At 53.4% G+C, this 24,522-nt stretch overlaps 4 protein-coding genes across 7 annotated transcripts in view; 2 read left to right on the top strand and 2 right to left on the bottom strand.

Annotated features, from left to right (window-relative positions):
* The first annotated feature begins 613 nt into the window (after positions 1-613).
* Positions 614-2,542, top strand: LOC114583640 (uncharacterized). 2 transcript variants are annotated; one of them, XM_028704927.2, is made up of 7 exons: positions 614-870; positions 963-1,041; positions 1,157-1,209; positions 1,291-1,345; positions 1,442-1,491; positions 1,611-1,749; positions 1,847-2,542. In XM_028704927.2, exons 1-7 carry the CDS (start codon positions 785-787, stop codon positions 1,922-1,924), a joined length of 540 nt encoding a protein of 179 aa, XP_028560760.2. In that variant the 5' UTR covers positions 614-784; the 3' UTR covers positions 1,925-2,542. The 2 variants fall into 2 exon arrangements, with proteins under 2 accessions (XP_028560760.2, XP_077772833.1); XM_077916707.1 differs by having other exon boundaries at positions 628-870; positions 1,611-1,663.
* A 4,940-nt stretch (positions 2,543-7,482) lies between these two features.
* BACC1 (BPTF associated chromatin complex component 1) lies at positions 7,483-11,554 on the bottom strand. 3 transcript variants are annotated; one of them, XM_077917904.1, is made up of 6 exons: positions 11,400-11,554; positions 10,128-10,222; positions 8,966-9,067; positions 8,521-8,699; positions 8,282-8,386; positions 7,483-8,009 (listed from the first exon to the last, which is right to left on the bottom strand). In XM_077917904.1, exons 1-6 carry the CDS (start codon positions 11,418-11,420, stop codon positions 8,005-8,007), a joined length of 507 nt encoding a protein of 168 aa, XP_077774030.1. In that variant the 5' UTR covers positions 11,421-11,554; the 3' UTR covers positions 7,483-8,004. The 3 variants fall into 3 exon arrangements, with proteins under 3 accessions (XP_077774030.1, XP_077774029.1, XP_077774034.1); XM_077917903.1 differs by having other exon boundaries at positions 7,483-8,013; positions 11,400-11,553; XM_077917908.1 differs by lacking the exon at positions 8,966-9,067 and having other exon boundaries at positions 7,483-8,013; positions 11,400-11,553.
* Positions 11,555-12,032: 478 nt separating this feature from the next.
* Positions 12,033-24,522, top strand: part of ARRB2 (arrestin beta 2) — a 233,660-nt gene continuing 221,170 nt past the window's right edge. The window contains exon 1 of the mRNA XM_077917891.1: positions 12,033-12,037. The gene's annotated coding sequence lies outside the window, so the exon portion shown is untranslated. The remainder of the gene's footprint in view (positions 12,038-24,522) is intronic.
* Positions 20,849-24,429, bottom strand: RNASEK (ribonuclease K). The gene is made up of 3 exons (XM_077917910.1): positions 24,266-24,429; positions 22,381-22,457; positions 20,849-22,047 (listed from the first exon to the last, which is right to left on the bottom strand). Exons 1-3 carry the CDS (start codon positions 24,341-24,343, stop codon positions 21,906-21,908), a joined length of 297 nt encoding a protein of 98 aa, XP_077774036.1. The 5' UTR covers positions 24,344-24,429; the 3' UTR covers positions 20,849-21,905.

Raw genomic sequence — 24,522 nt, 5'->3', positions numbered from 1 at the left:
CCTAGCAGGATTTCTCCATTCCCTCCATCGCCTTTGTCATCTGATTCTGAAGCTTTTCCAACTCTACAGTATCCATTTTATCCATTTTTATTTTTTTAAGTTGTATGCTGCTGTTTATAATAATAAATGCAAACAATAAAAACCATTTAAAAAGCTAAACTCAGAAATCAGCTAACCTTTGTGGAGCGAAGTCTTGCCTGCCGGGGCTTGTCGGAATAGAAACCTGACCAGCAGGTGTTTGGAAGTGGACGGCATCCCCAGTGGCGGGGAGTTCCACAGGGTGGGCAGATGGCACTCGGTCTGTGCCCGTTCCCCGTTTTGGGCAAGTGCCTGCAGCTCTCCTTGCAAGGGACCCCAGGGTCATCTAGCCCAACCCGCCGCAAGGCAGGAGGGGCGGCCTGTAGAGGATGCCTCCCGAGGGGGTCTCGCAGGGTAGGGGGTCCCACGCGGGGGGGGGGGCTCCGCAACCCTGCCCGGGCTCCTTTTCACGTGCAGGTGTGTATGCATGCGCGCGTGTATTCTGGGGGTGGGAAGGAGAACCCCCCCTCCTCCCCGTGCACTTCCTTCCCGCGACCACTGGGGGGAGGAGGGGGCGGAGTCTTCTCGGGGGCGGGGCTCCCCTAGGGGCGGCTCCCCCTCCCGGCCTGCCCCCCCCCCCGCGAGGAAGTATTTGCACTGAAAAGAAACGGGGGGGGCGGCAGAAGAGGCGGAGCTGCCAGAAGAGCCCCCCCCCCACTTCGCGGCTGGCTCGCCGCCTCTTCCTCCGGGGGGGCTGGGATGCCCCATGGAGCGCATGGAAGTGGAGCCCAGCGGGGCGGGGGGGGCCCTGCGGAGGTCCAACAGCGCCCCCCTCCTGCCGGGGCCCTGCGGGTAGGAGAGGGGGGTCCCGCGGCGGGGGGGGCAGGGGGTCCCGGCGCAGCCCGTGACGCAACTCACCCCCCCCCGCCTTTCCTTCCTTGCAGGACCCCCCCGCGGAAGGAGGAGCCGGCCGGGCCCCCCCGGAGCCGCCGCAGCAGCGTCTGCCTGGACAGCGGGCTGGGGGTGAGCGCCCCCCCCTAGCCGCATTGCAAGGGGGGGCTCTGCATGTGGCCCCCCCCAAAAAAAGAAAGCCCCCGCTTGCAAAGGCTCATTGCCCTTTCCCCTTTTCTCTTGCAAGGTTGAGGCCATGAGCGAGACGCTCCCCAGAGTTTGGGGGCCCCCCAGCAGCAGGTGAGGCTTTTCTTTTAGGGGGTGCAAAATGGGGGGGACCTGGCCCCGCAGCTCCAGCTTCAGCTTGTCCTGCTTTTGCAGGGCGCCCCCTGGCGGCCTCCACGGCGGCAGCCCCGGACCCGGGACCAGCTATGGGGTGAGTGTGGGGCGCAGGGAAGACGGGAGGGGGGAAAGGGGGTTCTCAGGGGCAGGGCGGGGCCCCCCTAATTGTTTCCCTCTCTCTCTCCCCCAGTTTTCCAGCCCCCCCAGTGCTGTGACCCCCCACTCCTGGCATCTCCAGAGGTGGGTCGGAGGGGGAGGGTTGCAGGGGGTTGGGATGGATGACCCTCGGGGTCCCACCTCTGCTATAGCAGCTGAACTGACATGACCTTTGCCCCCCCCCATCTGCTCCCCTCTTCCAGGCTCCCCTCCTCCCCAAGGACCCCCCCAACGCTGGAAACCCTGAAGAGGAAAGGTAGAAAAAGAAAAGGGGAAAACATGGAAGAACATGAGCATTGCCGGTGGGGGGGGGCACTCTCATTTGTGGGGGGCTCCAAGAGCGTGAGCAAAATGGGGGGGGTACCTGGGAGGGGGCAGTTACGGGGGGGCACGATACTGATTCTCTACCCCTCACCCCCATCTCTGCTTCTCGTTGCAGGAGGACTGGACATCGACTCCCCCCCGAAAAAGCTCTTTGTGGCGGGGGTCCCCCTCACGCCCCCAGCCCCATAGCTGACCCCCCCAGGCGACGGCAAAGGGCACTCCAGCTCCATTCCTTGTGTTGGGGGGTTCGCGTCAGGCTGTGCTCGGAGCTGGTCTTCGTTGGGGGGGGGGAGATACCCTCCAGCAGGAAATAAGGGAGTCTTCTTCTTCAAACTTCCCCCCAACATCCCCACACAAAGTGGGGGGGCACCCTTGGAGTTTCTCAGGTGGGGAAGCCCAGGAGTGACGTTGCATTGGGGGGCCCCAGAAATGATATTCCCTGACTTCACTGGGACAAGGATGTCCCCCCCCCCAGCCAGTACTGTGTACCAAGATGGACTGAAAGGGGTCTCTTATCCCACCCCCCACCCTTCTGCTACCAAATCATGTACTGTATAAACCATGTTTTTCGGGGGGGGGCATTTGCAGGATTATTTTTCTATTCTATGTATATATATATAATTTGTACATATCTTCTATAAATATATAATATATACTTTTCTGTTAGGGAATCGGGGAGGGGGGTTGCCCTGGGGGTCAGGGGGGGGCATTGCTTGAAACAGGGCATTCCCCCCCCTCCTTGCCACTGCTGGTGGATCTGCTGTGCATTTTGCAATTCTGTAATAAAAGGACCTTGAAGCAAGGACCCCACGGGCTCCTGATTGGCTTTGCATTTTTGGAAGGGGGGGGCGAGTTTAAAAATGCCTGCAGGCAAGAAGAATGTGCCCCACAAGGTGGTTTGGGGGGGGGGCCGAATTGCAGGAAATGAAAGCCCAGCGGAAGAGGAGGAAGAGGCCCTGCCAGCTGGGGGGGGGGGGGAGTGTCATCTCGCAAAACCAACCGAGGCCTGGAAAGGAATCTCGTTTCCCAACACATATAGCTGCCCCCCTAAAAAAAAAAAAGGAATAATGCCACTGCTGCCCTAGCAACCAACCAGCTGTGCCCACCACCCCCTGCAAAAAAAATCATATGCAATTGGTGGGCCCAGATCCACAAGCAAAAGGGGGTTGGACTAGATGTCCCTTGAGGTCCCCACGCTCCAATTCCATGAACCGCAGGACCCCCAGTGATCAATTCCTGTGACTATTGGGGCTCCCTGCCTTGGAGGAAACGCTCTGCGCGCGCACAGAAGCCCCCCGCTGCCCTTTGACCTTTGCCGCCCGCAGGTTGATTGACACTTCCTCCCGGGAACCTGCTGCCCCTCCCCCGCCCTGGGCCAGGCCTGGCTTCCCCAGAGGTCAAACGGAGGCCGTTGCCCTTTGACCTCTCCTGCTAGGGGAGGCCAAGCAGCTTTTTTGGGGGGCCGCTCTGTGAAGAAGGCAGGGAGGGGGGCTGTTTGCAGGTGGGGAGGGGGCTCAGGGTGCCCCCCCCAGCCCCTGCCTGGGAGGGGGCGCATGCCCTGTGCCAGGGGAGGCCTGCCTGCCTTGCCCAGGCCCCGTTTTGGGCAGGGTGGGGGGGCTTTGGCGCTGCCCGGTAAAGACGGCTGGCGTTTTGCATCGGCAGATTCAACAGCCTCTGTGGCAGGAAAGCGAGAGGCGCACAACACACTCACACACACACAAACACACTGGCCTGGCTTGTGGTGAAAAGCACACTCACACGGGGGGGGGGACCTGGGGGGGCTGCAAGGCCAAAGCCTGGCCCCGTGCCGTGGGGCGCCCTCCGTCCAGGGAGGGGGGGGGAGGGAGCCAGAGTGGCCGTTTGAAAAGCTGAGCCGCTGCCAAGCCAGCCTTGCAAGTTGGCACCGTGTCAAAGTCAGCTGGGGACGTTGAAGCTGGCGGGAGACGGAGCCGCTCAAAAGCTATTTTTTCCCCGGGGAGCGCCTGCCCGGATCCGCCCCAAACTCCGCACGCCGCCAGTGGGGCACCAAGGCTCCCCCCTGAATTTTTTTCAGATTTTTCCAAGCGCCCCAAAGGGGCTTTTTCAAGTGTAGAAACTTGCGTAGGGGGAAAAAGGACCAGGCTTTTCTCCGTTCACCCCTGCTCTTTTTTTCTCTCTCTCCCTCTCTCGTTGCCTCCACAATCGCACGGAAAAGGGCTGGCAGCTCCTGGGGGGGCCTGCTTGGGGAGGGGCCCCCTCTTATTTTCTTTTATTTCCTTTTGCCCCCCACACCCTCCGAATCTGGACTCCCAGGAAAAATCTAAGAGTGGGGCGAGCTGGAAGGGGGTCCCCCGATTCTGGGACCTGAACAAAAAGCGGGGGGCCAGTTTTTCCTCCCTTTCGCAGGAGGGGGGGCCACACGCACACAAACCCCACGCGGATCCAGAGCGGGCAGCGTGCCAGGACTGGGTGGCAAAGACACCAGGGCCCCCTCTTGCTATCTCTCCGTGGGTGTAAAAGTGCTTTTTAAGGGCTTCTGGAAAACTCGCCCCCCCCCAGCGCCCGGATGGGGGCAATGGGGCAGCAGAGGAGGTAAGTTGGAGGTGCCCAGGGAGGTGGCGTGGGGATTGGGGCCGGCTCAGGACTGTCCTTGCCCCGGGAGGAGATGGGTGTGTTCCTTTCCACGGCTGCAAGCTGGGCAGAGAGTGGTGCAGGCAGCTGAGAGGCCTGGCAGGCCCCAGACAGGATCCAGAAAATCCAGGGGGGGCCAACCCCCAGAGGACACCCCGAAATTGGCTTCGTGGGCCAAAAAAAAGGGGGTGGGGGTCCGATCCTGAAACAGAGAAGGGTGAAACCTCATCTCGCCAAAATAGCCCCAAAGCACACCCTGTGTGGCTGGAAAACAGCAGAAAGAGGCTCCCAGGACAACAAAGGCTCGGATCTTGCGGGGGTGAAGCCCCCGGGAACCCCAGAATTAGACCGCAAGACACCCCACAATTAAAAGGGAGGAGCCCGGCCCCCCCTGCGGACCCCCTCCTTGAAGAAGGAACCCGTCATTTACAGAATACACCACATCCTGCCCTCAAAGGCGTCAGCCTCTTCCTCCCAGAGGAAGGATCGGGCCCCGGACACCCCTTGGGTGCCTCACTGCAAAACAAAGGGGTGGGGTTGTTGTTTTCCAGTGGTGGGGGGGATCACGCCACCCCCCACCCGAGAATCCTGAAATTTAAGGGCACCCACCACACACCAAAACAGCAGCTGGACACCTCTGAAGCAAAACAGGTTCCTTTTCACTCTCCCTCCACAATAAAAATAAATAAATCAAGCCCCCCAAAAAATATTTTGATCCCCCACCCAACAAAATATGTCTATAAGCTTTCAGAGCCTCCAACCCTGAAAACAGGGGAATATTGAGAGTAAGGCTTGGGCCCATCGATGATTTGACTGCCATCTGCCCCACTGCCAGTCCCTGTACCCCAAAAACAGGATTTTGTGGGTGTCCTTTCAACTCATCGCCCACAAATGAGACCCCCCACTCCGAAAAAACCCCACACCCCACACCCCCAGCCCTCCAGGGACACCCCTCTCCAATTCCTCTAATTTCCCCGGTTTTCCTTTTGAGCAAATCACACCCTTTGGCTCTTGAGGAGGAGGCCGGCCAGGCGAAGGCTCCAGGCGCCTCGAAACTTCTCTTCGGCCATTTGCAACGTTGGAGAAAATAGGTGGGGAGGGTGGAGAGACAGAAAATGGACGCGTGGCGAATTCTTAGGAAATAGTTTGGGGGTCACTTTTTTTTGAGGGGGTGGGAGAATTAGATACCCCTGCAAAAATTAATAATGGACTCAAAGTGAATACTTCCTTTCCAGTTAAAATGGAACATGGCGAAACGGGGGGGAGCAATTGTTTTTTATTGTTGTTGTTGTTATTATTATTATTATTATTATTATTATTATTATTATTATTATTATTATTATTATTATTTATAATAATTTATTACTTATACCTCACCCATCTGGCCAGGCCTCCCCAGCCACTCTGGGCAGCTCCCAACAGAATATTAAAAAAAAAAAAAAATACATCAAACATTAAAAACTTCCCTAAACTGGGCTGCCCAGCATGTTGGGAGGGTGGCGGTAGTTTTACAGGACAAAAATGCTATTTTATTTATTGAACTAAGGTCTGCAAAAGAGATTTCGGGAATAATGGGGAAGGCAGGGCTTTGTCCCAACTACTCACTGACCCACCGGCTCTCCACAAAGGGGGGGGGGGTGTCCCAAGTTCTTAGGCGTCGGCCTGCCCCATCTATCAAATATGTTACCTACCCCCAATAGGGAGGGATGGGCTCTTTTGGGGAGGACAAATGCCCCCCCCCGGACCCAGGGCCTTTTGAGGGTGCAGCCGGATGTGTGCACAATTGCATGACCCCCCCCCACTCCCTTGGCATGAATTGCTTGTGTGCAAATTGTGGCCGGGGGGGCGATGCCCCTTCTGCAACCAGAAAGGGGGTGCTGGCCTTGCCCTCCGCCCGGTCCATTTTCTCCTGCTATGCCGCTGCCCTTGGGGGGGGGGGGGCTGCAAGGCCTCCTCCTGGGGGGGGGACCCTGGCCGCTCCGTGTTCCTCGTGGGGTGGGGGTGGCGAGCCCACCAGCTACTGTGGGAAGGGGTTTGGGGTGGGGGGACACACAGGGATGCGTTTCCCAAAATGCAGACGTTGCACAGAACTGCCGAGCCAGGCAGGGACCTGAGGGTCCTCTAGTCCAACCCTCCGCAGTGCAAGCACGGGTTCAAGACTGGCCAGGGGGGAGGGGTATAAACAATAAAATTATTATTCGTTATTCTTATGATAAGAGATAAGATAAGAGGGTCCCCCTGCCAACAAACACAGACACTGTGATTTTATCCCAGTTTCACAAGCTCCTTCCTGACACCCCCCCCCCCAAGATACAGGCCCCCTTCTTCCCACCCCTCTTCTCTCCACCCCCAGGAGTGGGAAATGGCACAAGCGAAACCGAAGGTGCTGAGGTTGGCAGAACTGAACTTGCAAGGTGAGCGTGTTTGGGGGGGTGGGGGCAGAACAAGCAATGCTCCGGAGCCCCCAGCACTGACTCCACCCCGCCCCGCCCCCAACAATTCTGGACTGGATCCTGCGTCCGCCCAAGCAGCACAACATGGTTTGTTTGGTGGTCTGGGAATCCACAAACCGTCTTGTGGTGTTGACGCGAGCGCAGGCAGGACTTCAAGGGGGGAAGAGAGTGGGGGGGGCTCTCCACCCCCCTCACATGATGGAAAGCAGATGTCCCCTCCGGACACACCCCCAGCGGACTGCGCCCCCCCCTCCACGCTGAGGCTCGTCCCGCCGTAGCAGCACAGAAATATTGGCACTGCCTTGTCCAGCCAGTATTGCTTGCGCTGCTCCCGTGGGCCTGGCACACTCGCCGGGGGGGGGGGCTGGAAATGTGGGGTGAGGAAATGGGGGGGCACGTGAAAAGAGGCTGGGGAGAGGAAATGGCGAGGGGACGTCCTGCTCTGCTCACCTTCTCAATACAATACGATATCTTTATTGTCATTGTCCCATACAGAACAATGCAATGAAATTCTCCCACCAAAGGACTCTCCCTCCGCACCGGCCAGGCCGCCCTCTCTCAGCCCCTGGGTCCCAAATTGCTGGGGGGGGAGGTCTGTGTGTCATCAGTGCCCCCCCAATCCCTGGTGCTGCTGTCTCCAGAGGCCTCGGGCGCAAGACGGGATGCTCAAAGAGACAGGAGACCCAGGAGGGAGGCAGGAGGCTTTTATTGCTACCATCATCATCATCATACAAAAAGACAAAACCACACTTGGGGGGGGAGTGGGGTGAAGCTAAGGAGGGCCCCCCCCATTTGCAGAGGAGTCCTGCCCCATGGGGCACAGCAAGGGAGTCAAGGGGGCCTCCGTGGGTCAGCAGGGACTGAGGGCAGCCGCATCAATCATGGCAGACAGGTGAGGAGTGGAGCATGAGACCGCCCAGGTGGGGAAGAAGGGGGCAGCCCCCCAACTCCTCAACCTCTCCTCTCCCCACTGGGGGGGGGGCAAAGATCCAGGAGGAGGTTGAGCAGCTGAGATTGATACCCCCCCTTCCCAGAGGCAGGACCAGAGGAGGAGGACCAGTCCTTGGCCTGGAGTGGCAGTGCTTGCATGGGGGGCCACGAGATCGGGGGGGGGGAGAGCCCCCCACCGGAGGGCAGGGGCAAGCGGTCCGTCAGCGGGAGAGGAGGGGCAAGTCTGTGCCAGGGGTCATGAGGAGTCCAGAGTCCAGATTCAGGCTGTCTAGAAAGAGAGAGAGAAAGGACCAGGGAGCTGGAGGGAGGGGGGAACGGGGGGGGGGGCACAGTCCAATCCACCCATAAGGCTCCTGCCCCACCCAGCGGGGGGAGCCCAGCCCCCTAACACAGGGACATCTCGCACCCAGCACCTCTCACCCAGCCCACCAACCAAACCCCACAAAGTAGGTGTGGGGAGCCAATTCCCCATGGGGGGGAGAAAGAGAGGGAGGGAAGGGCCCCCCAGCACCCACTCGGGACCCCCGTGTCTTTACCCTGGTCGAAGTTCAGCTTCTTGGCAGGGGGGGCGTCTCCCAAGCCTTCAATGTCCACCAGGTCGCTGTGGGCGTCAGAGTCGTTCAAAGCGCTGAGGGTCACGTCTGTCGGAAGGGGAAGAGACCCTGGTTTAATGGGGGGGTGAGCACGCAGACCCCGGCTCCTGGTACAGAGAGAGACCCCCCCCCCAAGACAGAGAGAGAGAGAAAGCCTTCCCCCCCCCCCGGGTCCCACTCACCAGACGCCTTCTGCTTCTTCGCAGGGGGAGCCGAAGGGTCGGGGTGGCCGCCCGCCCCGTGGGTGGAGGGGGGGCCTTGTGGCTGCCCCTTGCGGGCCCCCTTCTTGGGGGACTCCGAGGGGAGGGGCAGCCCGCTGTCCTCGTAGACCTTCCGCTTGGCCGCCCCTTTCAGCTGGGCCCTGGGGGTTGGGGGGAGAGGAGAGGTCAGATTCCCTCAACAGGAGCGCGGTGCAGTGGTTAGAGAGCCGGACACCGCCATTCAAAAGCCTGGGCTTCTGGGCCTGGCCTACCTCACAGGGCTGCTGTGAGGAGAGCAGGAACAGGACGCAAAACGGAAATAAAGAAGCTTGATGCGTCCAGCACCTGTTTCCTACGCTGCCCTGGGGAACGGCCTCTCTAGAGCTGTGCAAGGACCCCCCCCCCCCCGCCCCCCAACAGCCCTTACACAGTCCGGTCTTTGATGAGAGCACTGATGCGGTTTAGGTCATCTCCAAAGCGCTGGACGGAGGCCCGGAGCAGGGAGATCTCCGCATCGGTCCATTTGGCCCTGGGGGGATAGTGGGGAGTGGGGGGTCAGGATTCTTGCACCGCTGCTACCTGCTCCTCCTCCTCCTCCCGCCCCTTCTGCTGCCAGGGATGCCCTTCAAGCAACATTCCCACCCCCAAAATGCAAAAGGGGGCATGCAAACCCTTGACCCCAGTGCACAGGGAGAGCCTAGGGGTGGGAGGGCTTGGGTGCTGGGTGGGGTCCGCAGAGGGGCCCAAATGCGTTTCCATGGCACTTGGGACCTCAGAACTGGTGCTGGGCTATGCAGTTATCTGCATGTTCTTAACACAATATACAAGATATATTTAATACTGTTCTATACTACACACACCTAGATCTATATGGCAACTTGCAATTTATACATATAGTATAGACAGAATCACAGGCCAGTGCAGAGGCACGTCAGTTGGGCACATGGAAAAAGGTCGTCCCCAGCTATGTGATGATTTTAGTGCTCAGAGGGGGGCACACCTAGGGGTTAGTGCAAAAACTAGGGCCAGGGCCTTTTCAGTACTGGCCCCGCTCTGTCGCAAGAGACTAGGGCCCTGTGGGACTTGACATCTTTCCGCAGGGCCTGCAAGATGGAGCTGTTCCGCCTGGCCTTCAGTTTGGACTCAGTCTGACTCTTATGGTCTTGATCTATGGGCTACTTTTAAAATGAGGCTGCATTTGAAATTGCATTTTAACCTGTATTTCAAATTGGGGTTTTTTCCCCTATTATGTTTTTACTGTAATTTTACTGGTGTTAGCCGCCCTATTTATTATTATTAAAAACCACTGCTCTCCGCTGTGGCTCGGAGTGGCTAGGAACCCACCAGCTCACCTGCGCGCTATGAGGAGCACAAAAGCTGACAAAACGCAGCCTTTTTGAGTTTCCGGTCCATGGTGAGGGCGCATTTCCTTGCCAAGGTGCAAGGGAGCCCAGGGGCACCTCTGGGTGCAGCCTGTGGAGCATGCATCCCATCTTGCCGCCACCCCTTGGAAGAGATGGGCAGCCCCCTGACTGAGACCACAGAAGCATAGGTGGGGGGGCCTCCCTCCCTCCCTCCTAGGGGCTCACCCGGCTGGCGAGGAGTCGGCCACGGGGTGCAGCTGCATGGTCAGCTCGCCCAGCTTGGTGAACGCGGCGCCAGCGGCAGAGAAGATCTCGCCCACCTGTGGAGGGGAGAGAAGTTGGTTGAAGAAGGCAGAGGGGAGAAAGGGTGGGCAGGGGGTGGGCAGCTGCAAAGCCCCCTTGCGGAGAGCCCTCTTGCTCTCCATCCTCCACGAAATGTGTTTTTGCTTGTGGAAATAAGGGGGTGGAGGAGAGAGGGGGGAGGCATGCAGGAGGCACCCCCCACACAACCCACCACACCTGCCAGGAGCCGTGCTTCTTTGGGTGCCTCTGAGCATGCACAGAGTATGTTATTTATTTATTTATTTGTTTGTTTGTTCGTTCATTTATTTAATTTGTATACCGCCCTTTGTCTGTAGATCGCAGGGCGGTTTGCAACATCAAAACACAAAATAAATAGCTTAAGGGAAAACAAAACAATAACCAAGGGCTTTTTTCCGGCTGGATCTCAGCTCAGGCCCCTCTCAGGTGGCGCCATTGTCGTGCTAAGAGAACAAGGGAGAAGCTTGCGGTGAGCTCTGGTGCCTCTTCTTCTAGAACAACTGCAGATAACCCCAAACACTTTTAGAAGGCCAAAGGCCTGCGAGGAGAGGAATGCTTTCTGCCTGGTGCGGAAAGGTAGATAAAGGAGGCGGCAGGCAAGTCTTCCGCCAACGGGGAGCCACTGCAGAAAAGGCCCCGTTCTGGCGATGCCCATGGGAGAGGAACGCGAAGAAGGGGCTCCGGCGAGGAGGAGGATCTCAGGGTCCGGGTAGGGAGAGAGGCGGCCCTTGGGGGTCCCAACCTGTGTAAGGCTTTATAGCTCAAAACCAGCACTCTGAATGGGGAGCCAGGGCAGAAGGGCCAGGATGGGGGTCCCAACTCAGACCCTCTTGGGCCCTGAATTCTGCCCTGTTCCCGGACCGCCCTGAGCTGCGTGGGGCCCCCAGGGGTCATCCAGCCCAACCCGCCGCAGTGCGGGAAGTGGGGCTCCCCATCCCTTGAGCGGAAGGAGCGGGGAACGTGGCCCCCCGTCGCCTCCCCCCCCCCGCCTCCCTTGGGGAAGAGGCCCCAGGCCGAAGGAGGGCGAAGCAGCCCCGGGAGGGAGCGAGCTCTGCCCTCCGCCTCCTCCTCCTCCCGCCGCGCGGCACTCGGCCCATGCTCAGAGGCACCCTCCCCCTCCTCCCAGAATCCCTGGCGGCGGCGGCGCTCCCCCCCCCCCCCCGCCTCCCCGGGTACCTTGGTGGAGGCGGACGTCATGGCGACCCCGCCGCCTCCTCCTCCTCCGCCTCCGCCTCCGCTGCTCCGGGAAGGCGACCCGGCCGCTCTGCTGCCTCCCCTCGCCGACACTCTATGGTCCCGCCCTCGCCCGTCTCCATGGCGACCGCGCTTCCTCTCCACCCTTCTAGGACTCGCGCTCCTCTATGCCGCGGACGCTCCTCCCCCCTCCTGGCGCTGCCAATGGGGAGCAAGGCCTCGGAGGAAGGGGCGGGACTTCGGCCTCGTTCTGGCGGGAAAAATAGGCTCCTCTAGCCCGAGGAGGACTCGAGGCTCTATGGGCGCCGCTGCCCGGCCTCTCCCTCTTCATGGAGGCACGTGACACCCGCCCCAAGAAAGCAAGAAAACCTGAAGGAAAGCCCTTGTGACTCTGTGGAACTCCCTGCCCCGAGACAGGCCTTCAGGCGGGGAGGGGGTCGCCTGGGCTCCGCCGAACCTCCAGGCCCAGAGGCAGTCTAGCTGCGAGCTCCAGCCCCGGGAGCGGGAGGCGCAGAGTCGGGGGGTGGGACCCCCAGGGTCTCCTAGCCCCACACGGGGTTGGAACCCACAGTTTTATTTCATCTTTTGATGCCCCCGCGCTGGGCTGGTGAGGAAGGCGATGGGAGGCTGAGGAAGGACCCTTCGCAGGAGGCAGGGAAGGGAACATCTTCTGCGGGGGGTGAGGAGCTGCGAGGGTGCAGCCCCTTTGGTGCGAGAGAAGGCGAAGATCCACAAAGGGTTAATGCCTCTGCAGTTTCTTCTTTCTTCCCGCTTTCTCTTTCCCCCCTCTATGTTTTGTTTATATTAGATTGGTTTTTATTGTATTGTACGCTGAAAAGTTCCAATAAAAAATTAGGTCGATATACAAATGAGTCTCATGCTCTCCTGCCAGAGCGATCCCATAGTGTGATAGTGTAGCAGGAACCCCCCCACCCCAATCATTCTGTTTGCACAAACTTCACACAAACTTCACACTCACACACTACATACGTCACATTTCTGTTATAAATTCATAGAAAATCAACCATACATTGGATTTGCACTGTTCCATTTTTATTTTACTCCATATGACAAGAACTAACAAAAGGGGAGGGGGGTTTGACCCTGGTCAGCCAAAATCCCTTCACTGTCTCAGCACATCTGCAGGAGCCCTGCCCAGATGATCCCAGACAGAAGACAATCAAGGCCACAAAGAACTTGCATATGGGAGTGGATTCAACACGGACTGAAACAAAGGACAATGATCAGATCTTCCCTCAGGGGGCAGGAAACTGCAAACTCCCCTTTGTCTCCTGGAAGTGACTCATGGGGAGGGGGGAAAGGAGGAACCAGCCAGGTGACAAGACACTCAGGTTACCACCAACTCCTCCCTCAACCCCTCCTTTCTGTAATGTATGCATGATGTTTCTGGGGGTGGGCTTGACCTAGAGGAGGGGAATTTCAAAAGTTTTTATAAGACCTTGCACACTATTTTTCTGGGTCTTTCCTCTCTCTTGCAAGTGAGGGGAACACCCTGATGCATCAGTTCAATAAAGGCCAAGCCTACAGGCTGCTGTTTTGCTCCAAGTTATCCTGGTTGGTGTCTTTGTTTTGTCCAAGGGAGCCCTCGGATTTTTCCTGTAACAGTTGGCGACCATTCTCAGGGACACTTGGTTCTCCTGTAAAGGTGAGAGGGGAGATAGAAGGGATCGGGCGCCACTGGGCAACCTTAGCCCAGGGATCCTTCTTCCTCTCCCTGCCTCCTCTTTGCGGGCGGTAATCAATCGTCACCAAAAGCTCAACCAGGGGAGCAAAGGCGAGGTCAAGCCGGCTAAGGGAAAAGGATCCCGGGATCTGCGGGGGGACATCTTCGAACGTGAGTATGGTTTGAAGTAAATACATTGGGAGGGGGGTGGAAAAGTAATGTCCCCACGACAGCCAGACTTTCCTTCTTTCATTTCTGGCGTTGCCCCTCGGAGTCGGCCGGGAACGCTCTCTCTCTCTCCCCTTTTCTCCCCCGATGTTCCCCCTCGGAGAGTGGCCAGGGAAATCGCGGAACTTTTCTGTCAGGCGTTACCTCTCGGAGTCGTCTAGGGACGTCTAAAACTTTCCTTTTTCTCCCCCGATTTTCTTTTTGCGGTGTGTGACCGGGAAAATCGTGGTACTTTTACTGTTTTCCGGCGTTACCTCTCGGAGTCGTCCAGGGACGCCTTAATCTCTCTCTCTCCTTTTCTCCCCCGTTTTCCGTCTTGGAATTGGTCCGGGAAAGCGTGGCTCTTTGTTACTTCTCTGACGTCCTTCCCTCGGAGTCGTCCGGTGGCGTCTTTTCAAAAGTATTTCAACGCAAGGTCATTTGCTTCCTTTCAAACCTTGGTTGTTTTCTTGGACCCCGATCTGGCACTGCACTGCGCAGGCGTTCAGTAGGGGATTCCGAACTTAGTCTCAAAGGCTAGGCAGGAGGCTGTCGTGGGTGGGAGAGGGGGTTTAGTCTTGTAAACAGCGCTGAGGTGAAGGAATTCCGGGCAGAGGGACCCGTGGTTTGAGTTTCCGGGCAGAGGGACCCGTGGTTTTGAGTTTCCGGGCAGAGGGACCCGTGGTTTGTTTCAGGTTCAGGTTTGAGATTTCCAGAAATTAATTCGTGGTTTATAGATAAGTAGGAATTGTGTTAGTCAAGGGTACTTTGAGTACTGAAAGGATCTTTTTTCTGTCCCCCCTTTCTTTCCCATTGCCCCTCCTCCCTTGTGTGTGTGTTTCCACTCTTTCTGTCTTTAGTGTACTTCGTTAACGGAAAAAAAAAAAAAAAAAAAGCCAAATAATAACATTTGAGAGAATGGGAGCTCACTAAACACCCTAGCTGGACTCCTCCTGGCAACAAAGCTTCCATGAAGCCTTTTTGCCCCAGAGAGGATTCTAATATGCCCCTCCAGCTTGTCATCTCCAATTGGGAAAAAAATAATAAAAAAAATAAAAATAAAGGGGCAATATGGTCTTTCAAGTACAAAGTATGAGACTGTTGTAACTTTTAGTGGGTGGCTTAGGCTCACCACCTGGAACCCAGGGCACAGCAGCCACCTCAGGGATCCTTCAACAAAATCAGGGTGTGAACCCATAGGGAGAGCTGAAAACATCAAATTTGTGTTGTTAAACTATGACCTAAAGCTAGAACATAAAACGAAAACTTAATGGTGCTCAGAAGGCAGTAGATATAATAACAGCCCAGCCTGAGAGCCCATGCATTAGAGATCTTAGTTAATAAAATAATAATAATAAATGAATAAGAGATGATCTCAAGGATTTAGAAATATTCCAAGGGTTTGTATTTACATATGAAGTGTGCAAATGTTTGTTATTTGAGAAAAGCTCTAAAAAAAAAAAAAAAAAAAAAGAGTTTTCCTCCCAAGTGGTAAAATCCTGTATACATGCTACCTGTGTTCTGAAAGGAGGATTACCTCCCCTCCTTCCACTAGTTTAAAAGAGGAGGGTGATTTTAAGTCTAGTGGTAAATAATGTTTTGTTGTAACTTTTGAGTTTGTGAGTCTACATCCGTGTTCCAGTCTTTTGTTTCAGTATTTTGAAATGTGCTGTGAAAAAAACCTAATGTTTCTGCTGCAAAAGCCTAGTTGAGCCAACTGCTCTCTCAAGCTAAAATGCAGTGTATGTATTTCATTAAGCACATGCCTATGAAAGGATGGTGTTCTTTCTAAGAAAATTGTTATTAAATGTAGAGGCTTCCATGGCCAGCAAAATTCTATGAGTCCAGTCCAAATATCAGTCTCTATAAGACTTCCTGGCCTCTTTTCTCAGAAAATGCCCCCCCTTGTTTCATTCTATCTGTTTCAGGTTTTTTCCTCCCTTCTTACTTCTGTGCCAGGTAAATTTACTCCCGAGTAAGCTTCCTTTAAAGGAAACTGCAAAGAGGGGGGGAGCAATCTTTCCCAAGGTACCCTGCATCTCACTTTTGTGTTCCCTTTAAATCAAATCTATGGCTGTTTTAATTATTTGTGAGTGGTTATATCAATCGAATTAACTTTGCTTTATAAGAGATCCTCTCCCTATCTTAGGAAAAATGTTCACTTCCATCTTCCTTTAAAGATAATTTCTCTAAGAACTTGCATTCTTTAGTCTAAGGAAGCAAACTCACTCAAACTATCTCAAGATCTGCTAAAAGGGGTTCTGTGTAAAGTTGGGTCCTTTTATTTTCCTCTTCCTTAGTACATGATAGGAGCATAGATGTTTCCTTTCCCATTTGTAAATCTGTACTTAAATGTGTATGTCTCTTTGATAGTACAAATCCTGCTGTGGAATCTTGCTGTGAACTCTATATTTGGAGGGTTGGACTAGATGACCCCAGGGTCTCTTTCAACTCTCCCAATTTGTGGCTGTGTGGAAGGAACATGTGTCTGCAAGCATTGGAGGGTAATTCTTAAATTCTGGCGTGCTGATGGAGTTGAAATTCAGCCTAGTTTTGCTCTTTAGTCTTAAAAGGTGAGAGGTGAAGCTGTGATGTTTTGAAGCACAACTGGTAATATCAAGCTGATTACAGTGTTTATCATTGGGGGGGGATCAGACTTCAGAGTCAATTCAAAGTTTAAGCACATACAAATGAATAATCAAGTAGAATTAGCCTTGACCATTCCTGTAAATAAAGGGCAGTAAATAATAATATTAATAATAATAATAATATTTTTTGTCTGCAAATGGTAAGGCTGAAATGGCTGAGAATGTTAAAAAAAAAAAATAATAAAGAAAAAATCCTATGAATTCTGATCCTCTGGCCATTTTCCCCATATATAAGGGCGTGGCATTGTTCTGCGAATAGCCAGAGGGATATTAGCCCTTTCCTGTACATAAAGGAAGCAGTCTCGTTTGCTTGGGCTGAAATTGCTAGCTTTGGTGAATAAAATCAAACCCTGTTTTCAAAATCTACTCCTTACCCTTCCTTTCCCTTATTCAAATGGTAATTTAGCCAAAGGATGCAACATTCTCAATAGTATAAAAGGTTTGCTGAGACATGAACTCTGCACATACACAGAGGCTAGATCAGTCAAAAAAAAAAAAAAAAAAAGAGAGAGAGAGAGGAAGGAGGGGGAACTGTAGGGTGGAGAGAGGAGGTTTTGAGAGCTTGCCTGCAGGGAGAAGCTTATCCAAATTTCCTTATGAAAAGAACTTGGAACCATTGGGGGAGATCATCCTTGATGTGTCTTTTGCTCTAGGGGCTAATTAAGACAAAGGGGTTGGGTACTGGACCATCAAGGGTCAAGAGGTTGCCAGGTTTCAGGTCTTGACATGCCGATTTCTTTTCACAGGTAAATATCAAAGCACTCCCACTGTGAGTTCCTCTCTTGAGTAGTTTGCCTCCCCAATGGGATTTAAATTTTATAACAGTTTTTTTTTGTGTGTGTGTATATGCCTATGCATTTTAGGAACAGCATTTCCTGACAGACTTCTCACATGAAATAATTTCCCCTTTTAACAGGATATGTGAACCCCATTAACAAAGTGTTTGTCCCTTCTTTTCTCCCACAGCACAAATGATAATGAGGGGATGCAAACAGTGATTTAAATACTCTATAAAAGTAATTGCATTTGTATTTCTTTTGTCTTTCTTCCCTTAAAGCCAAACAGTCACTTTCTTTCTGTTCAGCAAAACAAGTCTGAATCCCTGCTATATTAGTTGATTTTCCTCTATCTCTGACACTTTTTTAGGTTACAAATAATCTGTTTTTCATTTATTAATCAGTTTTTCATTGGGATGTTAGAATGCCAAAACAAGTTGCTTCAGGTGACTTCAGGTTAAAAAAAAAAAAAAAAACAAATTGTGTGTCTTAGCATTTATTTATTTTTGGTTCCTCATAGGTCATTTTGTATCTGTGTGTTCTACTTTGGGGACATGTTCATCACATGTTGAAAGTCAGTTTCATGAAGTTCTTTTATCAGATAGCACATGGTGAATTTAAAGTTTTTTCCCCATGGTTTTCCCATTTTTTTCAGTCTAGTAGTAATCTGCGTGGTTTTGATAATATATTTAATAATAATTCTTTTCTAAATCTGATGTCTTTGTGTCAAGTTTGTTTTCATCTGACTGGTAATCTAATTTTTTGCTTTCTTTGTATTTTTTAACCTTTGTATTTTTTACAGTTCTCTTTCTATACATGTGGAGTAATTTTTATTTTATAATATGAAAAGAACAACAACAACAAAAACTAAGTGAAGGAAAGCAAACAAACTTAGCAGATAATAACAGTAATTATGTGGAAATGTGATAATAATATTGAAATGAATAAAATGCTTAATGTGCTAAGATTGTTATTATTTGCAGCTTCCCATGGAAACTGGAGGACATCCTTTTTGCCTTTTGCCCCTTCCTTGTCTAACTGTGTCTTTAAGTCTCCCCAAAAAACCCTGCCCCCTTACAGGATATCACTTCTACAGATGTGCAATGATGAAAAGCAGCAACAACCCCTCAGTTCTTCGCCATCACAAGACCTGCAACACCAGAGTTTTCAAAGTGGCCACAGCTATCTCTTTAAAATGATATAGACTGATGGGGAGTGGGGCTGACAAAGGGGGGAGGACTTGAATTGCAAGGACATTTTCCCACTTTTGAACCTTAAGACTGTGCTCCAGGATTCAAAAGATACATGTGTAAAATATCACAATTGTGTCAAGATATGCAACTGATATTTAATTAGTTTTTTTTGTATTATGTGTTATTATGTAAGAATGTTGAAATGTGTCTGACAGTGTGATTTCCACAAAGGGGGGCAATTTTTGTGTGTAATTGTTTTTATGTTTAATGTCTTATTGCTTACACACCAATGGAGAATTCTCATGCATTTTATACTTTCTAATAGCTCACACTATTGTGTAGTCCAATGTTTAGCTCAATTTATAACCACATTTCATTGTTCCACCTGGCACTCTGCCAACTTTCCCTATCCATTTTAAAATGTGTTAAACCTCGTTTTGCCAAGGACAAGCTTCTGGATCCATAAAACACCAGGTACATGAAGGTGCAAATGCTTTGGTTTAGCAGGAATGATCCCTTAGAGAGTTAAATTGACTTATTTGGACAAAGTGCCCTTTTAAGAACGGTTTTCCTTTAACAGATTGGTTTGAAACGTTGAGAACCATGGGCACATAAATTCAAATTGGACTCAGTTTGAATTGGGCAAGTGTATCCAGGCTGCAATTAGCTTTTTGGTCCTTAAAGTGCAAGTGAGCAACTTCCCAGGATGCAAGACCAGAGCCTGTAATAATAATAAGAAATCCCATGGATTTTGGCCAAGGCAAAGGCATTTCTCTCAGGACGTGTCTGAAACCTGTGCCAGCTGTGGTGGGTGCCAGGCTACATTATAAATATGAAAGCCCTAAGTGGATTCACCAGGGATTGCCACTACTGCGACACCATGCCGATGTGAGACCACAGAAGAGCTACCTTGACACCTGAGAACACACAAATGGCGGGGGGGGGGAAGCAAACTGCACTTTTCAGTCATTAGTGGACCTTCCTGCCTAAATGTAAAGCATAGATCACTATTGAGGAAATATTTCTTCCAAGGTACTAGAATGCCACAAGTAACTGAGCAACAAAATATTAATTTTACATGATATCCTATGTCTAACTATGTGCACTGTTACACCATTATATTTCTATGCAAATATCCTTAAGAAGCATGACATCCAAGTCCCTTTCACGTTCACATGGACACACGGAGAATACCAGGTTATTATTTACCACCTTAAATTGTGCGGAGAAAAGGATTGCAAAGTAGCCACCTTTGCAATCTTATCTCCGAAGGGGGGAACTGTAGCAGGAACCCCCCCACCCCAATCATTCTGTTTGCACAAACTTCACACAAACTTCACACTCACACACTACATACGTCACATTTCTGTTATAAATTCATAGAAAATCAACCATACATTGGATTTGCACTGTTCCATTTTTATTTTACTCCATATGACAAGAACTAACAAAAGGGGAGGGGGGTTTGACCCTGGTCAGCCAAAATCCCTTCACTGTCTCAGCACATCTGCAGGAGCCCTGCCCAGATGATCCCAGACAGAAGACAATCAAGGCCACAAAGAACTTGCATATGGGAGTGGATTCAACACGGACTGAAACAAAGGACAATGATCAGATCTTCCCTCAGGGGGCAGGAAACTGCAAACTCCCCTTTGTCTCCTGGAAGTGACTCATGGGGAGGGGGGAAAGGAGGAACCAGCCAGGTGACAAGACACTCAGGTTACCACCAACTCCTCCCTCAACCCCTCCTTTCTGTAATGTATGCATGATGTTTCTGGGGGTGGGCTTGACCTAGAGGAGGGGAATTTCAAAAGTTTTTATAAGACCTTGCACACTATTTTTCTGGGTCTTTCCTCTCTCTTGCAAGTGAGGGGAACACCCTGATGCATCAGTTCAATAAAGGCCAAGCCTACAGGCTGCTGTTTTGCTCCAAGTTATCCTGGTTGGTGTCTTTGTTTTGTCCAAGGGAGCCCTCGGATTTTTCCTGTAACAATAGGAAGGGAAAATACAGGATGCACAACTGTGCCAGAAGGACCACCCCAGAGGCACACTCCTCCATCGCCTCCAGGGACAGAAGGCTGCCAGCAACATTTACAGGTGGGCAGCACCAATGGAGACTGTGAGGTGTGTGGTGGGCAAAAACTCTCCTCCCCCCCCCCCCCCGCACGACTCAGTGGTCCAAAGAGCTTCCTGCCCTTTCCGCATTTGAGTCTTGGCATCCTCCTGCCTTGCGTGGACCTAGAGAGGGCCCCACATGAATGGTTTAAACTGGGATTGATGGGTTATTGTAGTTTTGACAGCTTCTTATTAACTTGAGCCTCCTGTGAGCCCCAACATTTCATTAGATTCACAACAAAGCACAAACTTGCTTCTGTGTGGAAGCAACCGGCAACGTCAAAAAAATTGAGGGAGAAGGCGGCAATACATGGCGAACAGCCACGATAGCCATGTTCTGCCTCCACTATCTGGGCAGTGAATGCCTCTGAGTACAAGTTCCCGGGGAACGTGTGGGGTGAGTTGCTGCTGCACTCAGATGCCTCCCTGTGGGCTTATTCCCTCTGGGGCACCTGGCTGTCCACTGTGAGGACAAGATGCTGGACCAGACGGGCCCCCCTTGGTCTCATCCGGGAGCCAGGATCTTCTGGTGTCCTTATGGAACCTCCAGGTCCAGAGGCAGTCTATCTCAATACCCAAGACCTTTGGGGTATTTGGCCACTGTGAGGTCCATAGGTCCCCACTGGCCTGACCCAGCAGCCAGGACCTTCTGATGTTCTTATAGCATCACAGGCTTCCCTCTCTCCCTGAAAGCCAAATACAGAGAATGGCAGGACTAGCAGCCTTGGCCAATGCCCCCCCTTCCCCAAAATTGGGGAGGGGGGTGGAAGGGCACTGAGGAAGAGGAACAGAAAAACAAAGCAGCCCACACAGATCAAATGCTGTTTATTGCACAGGTGACCAAACAGAGAGAGAGGACAGCTTTCAACACGTTAGTCCCCTGGGTGCACAACCAGACCCCCCCCACTGCACCCCCAACCCAGAGCCCCTCCCTCCCAACACCACATCCTGATCGAGGGAGTTGCTCAGGGGACACCCCGTCGTACAGCATACAAGCATTCCACTCTCAAATCCGCGGCTCTGAGCAGCCACTTCCAGGCCAAGTCTCCAAGTCAAGCGTGAAGGGGCAACTGAGCTTGTAGCCCCATGCGCAGCTTGGGGGGGGGGGCTGTTGGCAACAGGGGCAGAGACTAGGGCAAGCTGTCTGGCCTCCCCTTGGTCCTACAACAAGAAGAGAGTCAACGTCTGCACAACGAACACTGGGGAAGAAACACCCAAGTTCTAGGATCGAGACACAAAAAGGACTGGGACTGGAATGGGCTGGCTCTTTCAAGCTAACCTCCCCGGTTAAAGAGACAACAGAGACTTGGAAAAGAAGAGGTGGGGGCTGTTTTCACTGTACACATACTGCGGGGGGGGGTGCGCCTTGTGCTATTTACACAACAACCCTGGCACAGAGGTCCTGCCAGCCGAAACCAGCCCTTGCTGGTCTTTGATGGCGAGGAGAGGCCGTCGCAGGGAGGGCGTTGGCAGGCAGAAGTGGGCCATGTGATGCACTGGGGGGGGGGCGGGAGAGAAGGTGCAGCAGCCAAGAGCAGCCCTGGATATGTCCCTTTCGTAAACTAGGTGCTCCAGACCAAGTTGGGAAACTGCACTTTACCCGCACACAAACACACACGGATATATATATGATTTAAAAGGAAATATTCTGCCCTCTCTCCCCACCCACCAGCCCTTTCCCCAGCCGCCAGACCCTAGACCTGGAGCGACCAGGGGATCCGTTGTGTGGAGAGCGACAGCTGAGGAACCCCAAAACAGGGCCCCAATGTCCAAAGAGGAAATAAATATCAGAGGCAGAAGGAGAGGGTGGGCCGTCCCCACCGGCAGGAGGCTGGAGCCTGGGGGCTGGGCAGGGGGGGGCGCCATTAGCGGACCATGTACTCCTTCCGTTTGTTGAGGCGCACTTGGCAGAAGGAGAAGCCCCCCAGGAGGACGTAGAGGCCGGCCGCGATGAAGCAGTTGTAGCTGACTTGCTCATACAGGGCGTAAATCTTGTCTGGACCACCTCTGGGGGGGCAGAGAGAGAGAGAGGAAGAGGGTGGTAAGGTTCCCAGCTCCCACAGGACACACCCAGCCCTGCCCCACAGTTCCTCCAGAGTCCCACTTCACAGCTCCCTTTCCCTCCTGGAGCAGCAGCTAACCCAAGGCAGCGGCGGGGGGGGGGGGGGGTTGTGTGTGCTTGGCACCCATCAGGTGTGGGTAGGTGGGTGGGAGATGGGAACAAATTCTCCTTCCCTCCTTCCAGGCTGATCCTCCCCCCTCTGCCCCTCTTGCCAGCCCCAAGGCTGCTGCTGCCCACCACCCCACAGGAAAAGAAGGACCCCACCCTGCCCTACTCACGTGAAGTCTTCTTCGGTGGTGGGAACGTCCTCAATAAGGACCGCTGAGTGGACATTGAAGAAGATGCCCAGCAACACCTAAAAAAGCAGAGGAGAAACAGGGGTGGTCTCTCCGGGGAGTGGAGGGCAGGGGGAGCCATGATGGCCACCCACCTACAATAGTTGTAGTACTAGTAATTATTATTACATTCATTCATTCATTCATTCATTCATTTATGCCCCACTCATCTGGCTGGGTTTCCCCAGCCACTCTGGACCACTCCCAAGAGAATATTAAAAACACGATAAAACATCAAACATTAAAAGCTTCCCTAAACAGGGCTGCCTTCAGGTGTCTTCTAAAAGTCAGGTAGTTCTTTATCTCTTTGACATCTGGTGGGAGGGCGTTCCACAGGGCGGGCGCCACCACCAAGAAGGCCCTCTGCCTGGTTCCCTGTAACTTGGCTTCTCGCAGTGAGGGAACCACCAAAAGGCCCTTGGTGCTGGACATCAGTGTCTGGGCAGAACGATGGGGGTGGAGACGCTCCTTCAGGTCTACTGGGCTTTTGAGGCCCTTTAGGGCTTTCAAGGTCAGCACCAACACTTTGAATTGTGCTTGGAAACCTACTGGGAGGCAATGTAGGTCTTTCAGGACATGTGTTATATGGTCTCGGTGGCCACTCCTAGTCACCAGTCTAGCTGCCACATTCTGGATTAGTTGTAGTTTCTGGGTCACCTTCAAAGGTAGCCCCAGGTAGAGCACATTGCAGTAGTCCAAGCGGGAGATAACTAGAGCATGCACCACTCTGGCCAAACAGTACACAGGCAAGCAGGGAGGGTCTCATCCTGCGTACCAGATGGAGCTGATAAACAGCTGCCCTGGACACAGAATGGACCTGCGCCTCCATGGGCAGCTGTGAGTCCAAAATGACTCCCAGGCTGTGCACCTGGTCTTTCAGGGGCACAGTTGTCCCATTCAGGATGAGGGAGCCCCCCAGACACACTGTCCCCCAAAGGGGGGCAAAGAGCAAGCCACAGAATTGAGAGGAGAAACCAGGCCAGATCTCCTTTTGCAGCAGGCACAATCTAGGCCTGAGGCGCCCAGCACCCTCTGCAGTGGGGTGGCAAGCCCCCTCCAAAAACAGACCCCAAACTACATGCCAGCTGCTTGCTCAGGTCTCCTTCGCCACCTGCCACCCCCCAAAAAAGATCGCCCAGTTCTTCCAACTGCACATGAAGGAAACCCTGAACTCCCAGAAGGAGAGGAGCCCCACCCCTACAAAGCCACTCAGGTGTCCACCCTGAAGGTATTCCTGCCCTCTGGCCAGTTACCTGCTGCTCTCTGCACATGCTCTGTCACCCCACCTCCTCCTCTGCTGTTTACCCAACATGCCTCTATTTAGACAGGCCTGGTTTTCCCCCGGGCTGTGTGCGTGTGGGGGGGGGGGGGAGGGAGGATTCTCCCTGGTGGCCCCCCCTCGCCCAGTGACTGACACCCGCCTGAGCCACAGTCACCCTTTCCAAGCCTCTCATGGGGAAGCTGGAGGAGGAAGTGGAGACTGCCAGTGGCCAAGGCGCCCGAAAATAAGTTTAATTACTAAATTCGTGGCAGGGGGCACCTCTTCCCATCACCTCCCCCCGCATTCTGCCCTTGCTCCCAAAAATTTGCCCCCAAAATCCATCTTCCCTTCATTGCACCCTCCCCGCAAAAAAGGGCTCCTGGCAGTTCCGGTTGCTGCTCCTGCTGCACGTCTGAATCAGCCGCTCTGGGTGCAGCAGCCCCGGATCAAGGCCCAAACTCGGATGGGTTAATGGAGGGGAAGAGAAGAAGCAGCAAGGGCTGTCAGCCCCCCCCCCCGGCCCCGACACGCATCTGGGCGTTCGCACACACACGCTTCGCTCCTCACCAGCATGATGACGCCCCAGGCGCTGAGCACGATCCCGCAAGCGGCCATCTTCGGCCCGCAGCAGAGGAGGGAGACCATGGCTCCCGTGGAAAGCCCGGCGGAGGGACGGAGAGCGAGCGAGGGACCCCCTGCTTCGAGCTGCTGCCTGGCCGAGCCGACGCAGCAGACTGAGCCCGCCCCTCCCGACGCCCTTGGCGGGTCAGCTGCCGGGCGCCACCAATGGCGCCAGAGGAGGAGGGGTTTGCTGCCGGCTCCCC

The sequence above is a fragment of the Podarcis muralis genome, chromosome 13, assembly GCF_964188315.1.
Source record: "Podarcis muralis chromosome 13, rPodMur119.hap1.1, whole genome shotgun sequence".
NCBI lineage: Eukaryota > Metazoa > Chordata > Lepidosauria > Squamata > Lacertidae > Podarcis > Podarcis muralis.
The sequence above is the reverse complement of the archived record's forward strand: the minus strand, read 5'-3'. Positions and strand labels throughout refer to the sequence as shown.

Coding starts and splice junctions, on each gene's coding strand:
- RNASEK (XM_077917910.1), bottom strand. CDS start 24,343: ATGGTCTCCCTCCTCTGCTGCGGGCCGAAGATGGCCGCTTGCGGGATC. Junction 22,458..24,265: donor CCTGGGGCGTCATCATGCTG/GTGAGGAGCGAA, acceptor CTGCTTTTTTAG/GTGTTGCTGGGCATCTTCTT. Junction 22,048..22,380: donor ACCACCGAAGAAGACTTCAC/GTGAGTAGGGCA, acceptor CTGCCCCCCCAG/AGGTGGTCCAGACAAGATTT.
- BACC1 (XM_077917903.1), bottom strand. CDS start 11,420: ATGACGTCCGCCTCCACCAAG. Junction 9,068..10,127: donor GCCGACTCCTCGCCAGCCGG/GTGAGCCCCTAG, acceptor CTATCCCCCCAG/GGCCAAATGGACCGATGCGG. Junction 8,387..8,520: donor GAAGAAGCAGAAGGCGTCTG/GTGAGTGGGACC, acceptor CCCTTCCGACAG/ACGTGACCCTCAGCGCTTTG.
- LOC114583640 (XM_028704927.2), top strand. CDS start 785: ATGGAGCGCATGGAAGTGGAGCCCAGCGGGGCGGGGGGGGCCCTGCGG. Junction 871..962: donor CTCCTGCCGGGGCCCTGCGG/GTAGGAGAGGGG, acceptor CCTTCCTTGCAG/GACCCCCCCGCGGAAGGAGG. Junction 1,042..1,156: donor GCCTGGACAGCGGGCTGGGG/GTGAGCGCCCCC, acceptor TTCTCTTGCAAG/GTTGAGGCCATGAGCGAGAC.